The 13,477-nt window shown below is 37.2% G+C and overlaps 1 protein-coding gene across 1 annotated transcript in view; it reads left to right on the forward strand.

The window, feature by feature from the left end:
- PIP4P2 (phosphatidylinositol-4,5-bisphosphate 4-phosphatase 2) overlaps nt 1–13,247 on the forward strand; it is a 63,638-nt gene extending 50,391 nt beyond the window's left edge. Inside the window, exons 6-7 of the mRNA XM_061123813.1 lie at nt 10,298–10,388; nt 11,072–13,247. Of these exons, the coding sequence (XP_060979796.1) occupies nt 10,298–10,388; nt 11,072–11,215 (235 nt within the window). The 3' untranslated portion in view covers nt 11,216–13,247. The remainder of the gene's footprint in view (nt 1–10,297; nt 10,389–11,071) is intronic.
- The last annotated feature ends 230 nt before the right edge of the window (nt 13,248–13,477 follow it).

Here is a 13,477-nt window from a genome sequence, read left to right on the forward strand (position 1 = left end):
ATGCCTCTGAAGGCCCCCTTGACTTCACACTCCAGGATGTCTGGCTTTAGCTGAGTGATCACACCATCGTGGTTATCCGGGTCATTAAGACCTTTTTTGTACAGTTCTTCTATGTATTCTTCTTAATCTCTTTTGTTTCTGTTAGGTTCATACTGTTTCTGTCTTTTATTGAGCCCTTCTTTGCATGAAATGTTCCCTTGGCATCTCTAATTTTCTTGAAGAGGTCTGTGCTGCTGCTGCTGCTAAGTCGCTTCAGTCGTGTCCGACTCTGTGCGACCCCATAGACGGCAGCCCACCAGGCTCCGCCGTCCCTGGGATTCTCCAGGCAAGAACACTGGAGTGGGTTGCCATTCCCTTCTCCAATGCATGAAAGTGAAAAGTGAAAGTGAAGTTGCTCAGTCGTGTCTGACTCTTAGTGACCCCACGGACCGCAGCCCACCAGGCTCCTCCGTCCATGGGATTCTCCAGGCAAGAGTACTGGAGTGGGGTGCTATCGCCTTCTCCGAAGAGGTCCATAGTTTTTCCCATTGTATTGTTTTTTGTTTCTTTGCATTGCTCACTTAAGAAGCCTTTCTTATCTCTCCTTGCTCTTCTTTGGAATTCAGCATACAGATGGGTATATCTTTCCTTTTCTCCTTTGCGTTTCACTTCTCTTCTTTTCTCAGTTATTTGTAAGGCCTCCTCAGACAATCATTTTGCCTGTTGGATTTCTTTTTCTTGCGGACGGTCTTGACCACAGCCTTCCATACCATGTCACAAACCTCTGTCCATAGTTCTTCAAGCACTCTGTCTATCAGATCTAATCCCTTGAATCTGTTTGTCACTTCCACTGTATAATCATAAGGGATTTGATTTAGGTTATACTTGAATGGCCTAGTGGTTTTCCCTACTTTCTTCACTTTGTCTGAATTTTGCAATCAGGAGTTCATGATTTGAGCCACAGTCAGCTCCTGGACTTGGTTTTGCTGACTCTATAGAGCTCCTCCATATTTGACTGCAAAGAATATAATATAATCAATCTGATTTCAGTATTGACACACAAATGAATATAAACAAAACAGGAAATATGAATATCAGTGGATTGTATTACTGTCAATACATTGGTTATAATATTGTATAAATGTTACCATTGGGGAAACCGGGTAGAGAACAAATGAGATCTCTCTGTATTGGTTCTTATAGCTGCTTTTGAGTCGACATTTGTCTAAAACAAAAAACATTAATTAACTCAAACAATAAGCAGGCAGGTTTTTAAAAACACAATGAAACTTCTAGAAATTAAGAATTACAGAAGTGAAAATATAGTAGAACAAGCTAAACAGCAGATGAGATTAATTTGACAGTTGAAGCTGTGGATTGGAAGATGGAATTAAGTATATTACCCAGAATCCATCAGAGAGAAATATAAAAATAAAATTAAAAGGAATATATGTAAGAACATCTGATATATTTCTAATCTAGGAGGAAAAACTAGAGAATGGAATAGAGGTATTTTGAAGAGATAATCCCTAAGGATTTTCAGAGATATGATAGATATGATCCTGTAGATTCAAAAAGCACAATGAAATCCAAGCAGAATAAACAAATGAGTTATAGTGAAATTGAAGACAACTAAGATAAATAGAAGATATTAAAAGCAGAGACAGAAAAGGCAGATTTTTTAGTATGAAAAAGATAGCAGTTCTGGCAGCAAGCCTCTCAATAGCAACAAGGGAAGCCAGAAAGTTTGAAAATACTTCAACTTTCTAAGAGAAATCAATTGTCAAACTGTTGTTGTAGACCTATCTAAACCATCACAGGCTAATGAAGTTTAAAAAAAGATATTTGCTAATGCAGAACTATCTTGCCAACCCAGGGATCAAACCTGGGTCTCCCACATTTCAGGCGGGATTTCTTACCAGCTGAGCCACAAAGGAAGCCCCAACTCACCACCAGTAAAAACCAAAAGAGAGTGGTTACCATTCTGATACCCTCACTAAAGAAACTGATGGAAGATGAACTTAGGGAAAATATCCTTGAAGAAATTTCTGCACAAGCGTAAAGAAAGTATAAACCAAGAAATGCTGAACATTTCAGGACTGAGTGTAACATAGCAAACACAGTAACAGCGGGACTTCCCGGGAGGTCCAGTGGTTAAGAACCCCGCTGCGGGTGCAGGGGACACGGGTTTGACCCCTAATCTGGGAGCGAAGATCCCGCATGAGTGAGTGAGTGAGTGAAGTCGCTTTGTCGTGTCCGACTCTGCGACCCTATGGTCTGTAGCCTGCCAGGCTCCTCTGTCCATGGGATTTTCCAGGCAAGAATACTGGCGTGGGTTGCCGTTTCCTTCTCCACATGCCGGGAGGCAAATAAGCCCGAGCGCTAACAGTGCTGAGCCTGGGCTCTGGAGGCCGTGAGCCCCTGTTACTGAGCGCCCGCAGGGCACATGCTGAAGCCCACACGCCCGAGAGACTGTCCTCCAGCGCAGGGGAAGCCCGGCGGTGAGACGTCTGCACCGCGCAGCCAGAGCGTGGATCCGGCTCACTGCAGCGAGAGCCCGCCTGTGCGCCGCAGCGAAGACCTGGCGCAGCCAAAGTAAATAAATGAAAAACACAATAACGGGCTTCCCTGGGGGCTCAGTGGTAGGCAATCCACCTGTCAGTTGCAGGAGACGTGGGTTCGATCCCTGGTCGGGGAGAATCCCACCTGCCGTGGAGCAACTAAGCCCGTGCGCTGTAAGGACTGAGGCCCACATGCCCTGGAGTCCTGCTCTGTAACAGGCCAGGCCCCCCGCAGTGAGAAGCTGCACCCTGCAACTGGAGAGTGGCCCCCACTTGCCGCAACTGGAGAAAACCCCCCCACAGCAGCAAAGACCGAGAGCAGCCAAAGTAAATAAATAATAAAATAAATAATAAATAAATAACGAAAATTTTATTTTTATTTAATAAATTTAATTTACTATAAATTTTAATAAATTTAATTTATTAATTTAATAAATTTAAGAAAACAATAACAGTAACACTGTGTCAATGCTAACAAATTTAGAGAAACAAAAATAGAACTGAACTGACATATCAAAGAACAAAAACACATAACATGGGAGTGGAGTATTTGGAGTTAAAGCTTTCTAAGATCCTTGCATTTGTTGGGAAGATAGATTTTTCAAATGATTTTAGTTTTTAAAAGGTATGCATGTTAAAATTTAAGTTCCACTTCTAATTCAATAGGAATATACATCATTAAAATTCAAAAGAGAAGTAGCAAATGAAATAAAAGCATCAGAGTCAATCCAAAAGAAATATAGAAAAGGGGATGGGAGGGCAAAGAAAACAGAGAGTAGGAAACCAAAATAAGAAATAATCAGTGTGTATTAGTTGTCAGAATATATATTAACTTAATAAAACGTGTGAGAGATTATCAGACTAGATTTAAGTACTTCTATATGCAATTTGAAGAAGAAACACATAAAATATGGGAACATAGAGTAAAAGTAAAAGGTGAAACCATGAAACACTCACCAAAAGGAAAGGAATACGAGGCAAACGCTCCCCAACAGTAAAAGAGAAGTAGTGATACCAGGTGAAATAGCAGAGACTGCTGTTCTTTTCTTCCTCTCAGTGGAACTCACCGTCTTAATGGCCGCTCAGCTAGAGACTGCACTTCCTAACCTCTCTTGCAGATAGCTGTGAGCATGTGTTTATGTTGAGGACCATGGAATATGAACAAAAGTGGTGAATACATCTTCCTGGTCCTCTCTTTAAAGACAAAAACTGCTTGTCCTGCCTTTTTCTCCCTTCTTCCAGTTGCTTGGAGAAGGCAACTGCAGCAGGACGTTTGTTACCATATTGAGTCAGTGGCAGTCATGGAACAGAACTGTTTACCAGCCCTTGGGTGTCCATTTACCTTTGAATTCTTATGTGCAAGAGAAATAAAGCTACTGTTTTATAGATTTCTCTGTTATAGCATTTTAGCATATACCTTAATTATCTCATATGCTTTAGGGTATTATTATCATTATGGTCACTTCATAGGAAATACAAACTTGTGTGCAAGAAGTAATCTAACTTTGATACATGTAAAATAAAAATGAATAATTATAAGAACTATGCTCTTGACAATCAACATAAATGCTGTCAACTAAAAAGAAAGGCACAATGTCAGAGTTGGGAGTTAAGTTTTATCGGGAATAGAAACTGCTCCAGAGAGGTAGGGAGGAAGGTCAGTATATGTGTGATTTTGGTAAAAGGGGAGTACCTGCAATCAAGGATCGATTTTTGCAGAAGGTTACTGCTGGTCTTATGAAGTCATTAGGTGCTACTGGGGACTCTTACTACCCCTAGTAGACATAAAAGGAGTAGACATTAGTGCTTTTCTAGAAATGAGGAGCTGCAAAAATTGGGCTCATAAAATCTTCTCCTGAAAATATCTCATCTGAAGACCTGGTCTGCCAGATTTTCTCAGAGATCGAAGTGTCTCATTCCTGAACTCCACCCTGAACTCCTTTCAGGGAGTGTTAAAGGTCAGTAAGCTGCAGTGGCTTGTGATTTAACCCTTGTAGAGGTAGCTGGCAAGTGCCAATTTGTAGCTGGCGATGCCAAAAGCAAAATTGTAATACCTTTAGAAGAAAAGGTAGAAAAATATTTTTACGACAAAAGTAGAAAAGAATTTCCTAAAAAAGTACAAACCTTAAAGGAAAAGATTGGTAGTTTTGACTATACTGGAAGTACTTTGTATTACATTGGTATCACTAGTAAATACTCATATTAAAATGCATTATTAAAGATGAATTTGTAAAAAACAGACTATAAGAAGATATGTATAGGGACTTCTCTGGCTGTCCAGTGGCTAAGACTTCGCCTTCCAGTGCAGGAGCTGTGGGTTCAATCACAGGCAGGGAGCTAAGACCTCATGTGCCTCGTGGCCAAAAAACCAAAATGCAAAACGGAAGCACTATTGTAACAGATTCAATAAAAACTTTAAAAATAGTCCATATAAAAAGATGCTTTAAAAAAAGAGATATGTGTGGATATATAGCTGCATGGAATAGTATGCAGACTATATAAGTATCATCTATGAATTATCTAAATACAGCCCAATACAAAGAGACGATAGGTATGAACAAGCAAATAATAGAAAAAATCAGTAGTCAACCTGCATATGAGAAGTTGTCTGCCCTCGCTACAAATTAGTTATATATTAATACATAATAAATCCACAATGAAATACCTTTCACACTCATGAAATTCTCAAACCTGAGAACATTACCAAGTGTTGAAGTGTTAATGAGGATATAGGTAGAACAATAGAAGTTCTCATATAGTGTTGGTGGAGATATAAATTTGGCATTTGTTAAAACTAAAGATATGTCTACAGCACAACCCAGCAATTCTATTCCTAGGTATATGTTTGATAAATTCCTGCATATTTACATAAAGAAACATTTAGAGTGTATTTGAAACAGTCTTGTTACAATAGCAAAAAAATTTTTTTCAAAAGTCCCTGACTGTCCATCAACAAGAAGATTGAGCAAGCTGTTTGTGTGTGTGTATGTGTATAATGGAAGATAGTTGTGAAAATGAATGAAGTAAATTTCTGCATGTGAATATGGAAAAGTCATGTAGAGTATCAAGGGGAAAAAAAACAAGTCACAGAACATACAGTTTAACACATGTTTGTGTAAAAAGTTTTAACACTTGCAAAACAATATTATGTGTTACATACAGATACCACATTTGTATTAAATGTATAGAGATTTTATTATCCATGCAATAGGTGTTTTTGGTCATTGCCTTTCCTTGTGATAAGATGGCACTTGGGTTGTAAAGTAGCGGTAAATTATTTCTTTTCTATGAAGATTTTCCAGAGGTAGAGACTTTACGTTGAGTGATGAAACATGAGCACGGGTTTTCTAAATATTAGAAAACTAACGTGTGTTTTTAAACACACTTTAAACACAAAAGTGTGTTCCTTTGGCTCGTAGAAAAGCTGCTACAGTATGCACTTAGAAACTTTTGACTTAATTTAGTTGCCTTCTAACCCATGGTAGATTGGGCTTCCCTTGTGGCTCAGCTGGTAAAGAATCCGCCCGCAATGCGGGAGATCTGGGTTCAATCCCTGGGTTGGGAAGATCCCCTGGAGAAGGGAAGGGCTACCCACTCCAGTATTCTGGCCGGGAGAATTCCATGGACTGTATAGCCCATGGGGTTACAAAGAGTCAGACATAACTGAGTGACTTTCACTTTCACTTCCATTGTACATTAGACTGCAGAGGCAGATACGTAGGTAAATGAGAAATGATGGCCAGCTGTGAGGTATAACACAGGAGAAATCACCAAATGCACACATGGTTATTAAAAGTAGTCAAAGGTTAAATATAACATACAGGCAGTGAATCACAGATTCCCTATTAACTCCAGATAATAGGCTATATACTACCGCAATTAATGATAATCACCCCCCACCCCCAGATCATCCAGATGTTTCTGTTTTGGTTCAAGTATGCTGGACTTTTTATGATACATATTTGCAACAATATTCATCCATTTTTAAAAATATTTGGGACTTAAAGGAAGTTACTTTTCTGTTATGCAAAAGTAACCTTTATGGAATAGCACACTCCTAAATTATGCCTAGTAAGTGATGCATTTCTATATTTCATTTATTCAATAGACATTCTATGAGTAATTTACCACATGGTAGGTATAATGTTGACACTGGCTGTACACAGACAAATCAGATAATTATATATATATATATATATATATAGGGCTGTCTGCTGTCACCCTGTTTAACCTGTTCACTGAGGACAAAATGAGAAATGCTGAGCTGGATGAGTTACAAGCTGGAATCAAGATAGGTGGGAGAAACACAAACAACCTCAGATATGAGGATGATACCACTCTAATGGCAGAAAGCGAAGAGGAACTAAAGAGCCTCTTGATGAGGGTGAAGGAGGAGAGTGAAAGAGCCAGATTAAAACTAGATATTAAAAAAACTAAGATCATGGCATCCGTCATGGCAAATAGAAGGGGGAAAGGTGGAAATAATAACAGAGTTTCTCCTGTTGGGCTTTAAAATCATTGCAGATGGTGACTGCAGTCATGAAATCAGAAGACGATTGCTTCTTGGCAGGAAAGCTATGACAAACCTAGACAGTGTGCTGAAAAGCAGAGACATTACTCTGCCGACAAAGGTCCGTATAATCAAGGCTATAGTCTTCCCAGTGGCTTTGTGTGGTTGTGAGAGCTGGACCATAAAGAAGGCAGAGAGTCAAAGAATTGATGCCTTCCAACTGTGGTGCTGGAGAAGACTCTTGAGAGTCCCTTGGACTGCAAGGAGATCAAACAAGTCAATTTCAAAAGAAATCAACCCTGAATACTCATTGGAAGGACTGATGCTGAAGCTGAAACTCCAGTATTTTGGTCACCTGATGCAAACAGTCAACTCATTGGAAAAGTTCCTGATGTTGGGAAAGATTGAGGGCAGAAGGAGAAGAGGGCATCAGAAGATGAGACGGCTGGATGGCATCGCTGATGCAATGGACATGAACTTGGGCAAACTTCGGGAGATGGTGAGGGACAGGGAAGCCTGGTGTGTTGCAGTCTGTGGGGTCCCAAAGAGTCGGACACAACAGGGCAACCGAACAACAATATCACCCACTAACACAATATGTGATATAGGATATGTGTTAATGTATGTTTGTTTAGGAAAGGAGAAAGTACTAGTTTGGCTTTTTGACCTTTGCTATACTTTTACTATTCTGAAATTTTTTTAAAAATCAGAAGTAGAGAGAACTGAAAACTATTGAATTTAGAATTTCAGTTGAAAGATATATTTTATGAGTTTTCCATAGGCTTCTTGCATATGTATTTAAGATTTTTAAAAGTTTAATATCTTTAATTTTCTAATCCTAACAATGCAAAACATTAGTATTGTTAAAATGGCCATACTACCCAAAGCAATATACAGATTTAAAGAGATCCCTATCAAATTACCCATGACCTTTTTCACAGAACAAATAATTTTACATTCATATGGAATCATAAAGGACCCAGAATTGCCAAAGCAATCCTAAAGAAAAAGAGCAAAGCTGAAGACATAATGCTCCCAGATTTCAGACTACACTACAAAATTACAGTAATCAAAACAGCATGACATTGACACAAAAACATATATGGATCAATGAAACAGAATAGAGAGCCCAGAATAAATCCATGCACCTATGGTCAATTCATCTTTGACAAAGGAGGCAAGAATATACAATAGGGAAAAACAGTCTCTCCAGCAAGGGGTGTTGGGAAAGTTGAACAGCTACATCTCTAATGAAATTAGAAACACTGTCATACCATATGCAAAAATAACCTCAAAATGACTTAAAGACTTAAACATTAGACATGACACCATAAAACTCCTACAAGAGAACACAGGGAAAACATCCTCCAGTATAAATTGTACCCATATTTTCTTAGGTCAGTCTCCCAAGACAGTAGACATAAGAGCAAAAATAAACAAATGGGACTGATGAAACTTATAAGCTTTTGTACAGCAAAAAAACCATGAAGAAAATGATAAGAAAACTAGTGGCTGGGAGAAAATAATTGCAAATGATGTGACTGACAAGAGCTAAATTTCCCAAAATATAGAAACAGCAGCAACAAAACAAACAACCCAATTGAAAAATGGGCAAAAGACCTAAATAGGCATTTTCCAAAGACATACAAATGGCCAAAAAGCACATTATAAGATGTTCAGCTTGGCTAATTATTAGAGAAATGCAAACACTACAATGAGGTACCACCTCACACTGGTCAGAATGGAAATCATTAAAAATTCTGCAAATAACAAATGCTGGAGAGGAGTGGAGGAAAGGGAACCCTCCTACACTGTTACTGGGAGTGTAAGTTGGTTGCCATAGTGGTGGGGTAGGGGAGAAATAGATTGGGAGTTTGGGTTCAGCATATGCAAACTAGTAAATATAGAATGGATAAACAATAAGGCCCAACTATGTTAGCACAGGGAACTATATTCAATATCCTGTGATAAATCATAATGGAAAAGAATGTAAATAATAATTTATATTGAAGAATTTATATGTATATATATATACACACATATATATATATATATGTAAAATTGAGTCACTTTGCTGGACAGCAGAAATTTTAAAAAAACATTGTAAATCACCTCTACTTTTCATTTTTTAAAAAGCACAATGATTTTAGATGTTGCTTGTGAAAGTAACTCAGTCATGTCCAACTCTTTGCAACCCCATGAACTATAGAGTCCATGAAATTCTCCAGCCAGAATACTGTAGTGGGTAGCCTTTCCCTTCTCCAGTGAATATTTCCAACCCAGGGATCGAACCCAGGTCTCCCACATTGCAGGTGGATTCTTTACCAGCTGAGCCACCAAGGAAGCTTGTCTGGCATCATTTACAAGAAGGAAAATGCTAAGTGTCCAATAGTAGGGGATTCGTTATGTTATATTCATCTTTCAGAATTCTAGTTTGAGAATACTTAATAATGTAGAAAAACGCTTATGCTAAATTACTAAGTTAGAAAAGCTGGCTGTAGAAAAATAGGCCAAAATGTTCAGTGGTATTCATGGTAGTGGAATTATAGGTAATTTTCCTTTTTATTCTTTATTCTTATTTTCAAATTTTCTATGCTAAACATATACCAACAGTTATAAATGTAGGAGAATCAAATGCTATTTTTAAGATAGCACCTATTTTCCATTCTGAAATAGAGTTTTTTGGAAATAAAACTTTATCTTGGAAAATCATCGTTGACTATTGTGGGTTTTGGTGGATATTGTCAATGACCAAGACTTGAATTTTGTTTAAAGCCACAATGATTCACACACAAGCTCACTAATTGTGATTTAGATAACCCATTAAAAATATCACTTTTTTATTATTTTTATTTTGGTTGCGCTGGGTCTTTGTTGTGGCCTGCAAGCTCTTTGTTGTGGTACATGGGCTTTCTCTAGTTCCAGTGAGCAGGCGTCTCTTATTGCAGTTTGCAGGCTTCTCTAGTTCTGGCTCGAGGGCTTAATTGCCCTGCGGTATGTGGGTTCTTAGTTCCCTGACCAGGGACTGAACCCACGTCCCCTGCATTGAAAGGTGAATTCTAAACCAACAGACCACCAGGAATGTCCCCCAAAATATCATTCTTCTTATGCACGTTCTTGTCTCTCAAGTTGAAGAAATAAATGGAAGTATATGTGTTACCAAAGCCATGGATTAGTACTCACAAAGATGATATGGAGAACCTTCATGTAAATACTTAATATTCTTTTTTTTCTCGTGAATTTACAGTTCTTCAGTGGGTAGTGCACTTCCTCGAAGACGCTGCTGTGTATATATTACCATTGGAATGATATGTATTTTCATTGGAATTGGATTAACTGTGAGTATCACTCTATTCATTGTTAGAATTCTTTCCTCTTAACTTGATCAGTAGTAAATGGTGAGGTTTGGAACAACTTTCATTGATCCCTAAAGAACCTGCCTCCCTGACATACCAGGCCAGAAGCTTCTGAAAAATTTTGAGCAATCTGAAGGCAATCCATGGGCTTGTTCTCAGTGGAATTTGCTCATCCAGGTGAAATCATGTCTTGGTATCCCTCTGAAGGTTCTTGATACTGGGAACTTTATCATCCATTTAACAAAAAGCCCATTTGTTTTTATTTAGTGCCAGAACCAGTTTTGCCATGGCCAGAGCTGAAGCAATACTCATTTAGCTACGATGGTCTAAAAAAAAATTCTTCTTTTAAAAATAAATAAATAAAATTTTAAAAATTCTTCTTTTAATTCAAGTCAAACAACGATTTATTATCAATATGGGAATGGCATCAGGGTTCTAGATTAAATTCCTTTATAAATGTTTTAATGGAATTTTTATTTCATAAAATTTATAGTTAACATAACCTGCTATGTCATTTTATGAAACTTTGCTCTGTCAGTGTTAGTCAACAAATGCAGCAAGTCATATTTTGTCATCTTGGGAATATGTTTCATAAAAATCACCAAAAAAGCCAACACAAATTCTCAGTTTCTAACCTTTTATTTTTATATTGCTTTTTATTTTAGGTTGGCACCCAAGATTTTGCAAGACGATTTCATGCAACCTATGTTTCTTGGGCAATTGCTTATCTCTTAGGTTTGGTCTGCCTTATCCGAGCTTGTTACTGGGGAGCCATAAGAGTGAGTTATCCAGAACATAGTTTTGCATAAGCTTATTTACAACTTTGTGATGCGGTTGAGGGTATCTAGCAGTTCTTGATAAGCTACTCTGGACATCTTTAAATCATTTACCTAACGGATTTCATTTTCATTTATGTATGAAGTTTTAAGACTTTGGGAGCCTTATATGAACAAACGTTTACTGTACTACATTATAGGCAAATAGTTTGTTTTGCTGCTAAGTTTTCAAGCTCCAAATAATAAAGCTTGGTCTTCATGTTCTTTTACATCTCTTAAAGATATCTTTGATTTGTTCCCAAACATTACACATAACACCACGCTTTCATTATTTTTAAATCAATTATTCTATTACTTGCTGGTCTGTGAATATTCCCAAGAAGTGTTTATAAATATTGCTGTAATAGCTTCACATTTATACTCACTTTTTAATTAAACAGTGTCACAATTGCTTGCTTTAAAATCTAAGCAATATGCATTTTGCTTGAACTGCTTATAGTAACTTTAACCTAATATCATAGTGACATTGTTCAGGAAAAAATGTTTAGTGTACCTTCAAAGACTTGACATTCTTGTCAGATAAAGACCATTTCTAGATACTGTATGCTTGTTTTATGTTGTTTGTAGAAATAAATAATATTTTGGTAGTAATTTAAAATATAAGAATAAAAATATTTATTTGTCCACTGTTGGAGATATGTTGGATAAATGTTTGTTCTCAAAGATCACAGGACTTTTGTCTTTCATTTTTGTCATTGTTTGAAAATGTACTAATTATAAAAGTTCTGGCCTAGATTTATGAAATTTAATATTAACCAGCTCTATGTATTCCTTTATGGATTGAAGAAAGTGTTTCACATAACATGTTTCATAATATTTAACCGTTTACAAAAATGTGTCTGTATTAGGTTGTCCTCCTCTTCGTTAGATCATGGTTAATTTTTCTTATTGGGGCGCATGTGTGTGTTTTAGTCACTCAGTCGTGTCTGACTGAGCCTGCCAGGCTCCTCTGTCCACGGAGTTCTTCAGGCAGGAATACTGGAGTGGGTTGCCATGCCCTTAATTTATGGAATACTTGGGGCTTCCCAGGTGGCACAGTGATAAAGAATCTGCTTGCCAATGCAGGAGATGCAAGAGACTTGGGTTCGATCCCTGGGTCGAGAAGATTCCCTGGAGGAGGAAATGGCAACCCACTCCAGTATTCTTGCTTGGAAAATTCCATGAACAGAGGAGCCTGGAGGGCTACAGTCCATGGGGTCATAAAGAGTCGGACCCAACTGAGCACACACGCATGGAATACTAAAATGTGAAGGAAACCTGTGACATTTTACACTGGCTAAAATATTAAAATTAGATGTAGTTACTTTTGTCATCCTTCTCAAAGATAGCTGGTCAAATGATTGCCAAATTTATTCCAAATACAGATCAAAGACAAAAAGCAATGTAGTTTTCTAGGAATTCACTAGAATTTAGAGAATCACCTCTTGCACTGCCCATCTTTATAGTTTTAAAAAGAAATTACTTAGCTGAAAGGTAAAGCTTTTGAAGTAGTACTGAATAGAATTAGATAATGAGGTGATCTAAGTAAATCAGTTGGCTGTTCCAGGGATAAGAATAATATTTTTAATTATGTTCCTGATTAGTATAACAATGTGCTCATCAGAGAGTTTGGGGCAAAATGCTCATAAACTTCAAGGAGTAAATGATTAATGTATAAATGCACTAGCTCAGGATTATATGTATCTTTGAAAATACACTAATAAAGATTATTGTTCAAAAATTACCTTGTTCTATTCCGTTAAAAAAAAGAGGTCTTTGCAAAGTTGCCTTGAGATCTTACTCTAAAGTTATGTTCAAGAATGCATATGATGTTCCTTTGTATGATATTCACTTACATTTTTTCCAGTATGTTTGTGCTTTATTTTAAATATTTAAACATAAAGATTTTTAATTCATTTGTAATATACTTGATCCTAGGTATGAAATAATCTATTTTTTCTCAATGGTTGACTAGTTAGTAGCAGCATTGTATACTGAATAATACATTCCTTCCCCATTAACTTTAAGCCACATTAAATTATATCCTATATGATCATATTTCTTTTGGAATATAACTCCATGATAGCAAGAAACTTGATCTTATTTGTTGCTTTATTTCCAGCATTTAGAACAATGCCTAGTGTGTATGTGTTCAATAGATGCTTGTTGCACAAGTGAATAAATGATTGAATGAATTGGTATGTTAAATTCTTATATACTATGTATAGGTAAATATTTGTATAGACTTGTGCTAAG

Source organism: Dama dama, chromosome 21 (assembly GCF_033118175.1).
Source record: "Dama dama isolate Ldn47 chromosome 21, ASM3311817v1, whole genome shotgun sequence".
Taxonomy (NCBI): Eukaryota; Metazoa; Chordata; class Mammalia; order Artiodactyla; family Cervidae; genus Dama; species Dama dama.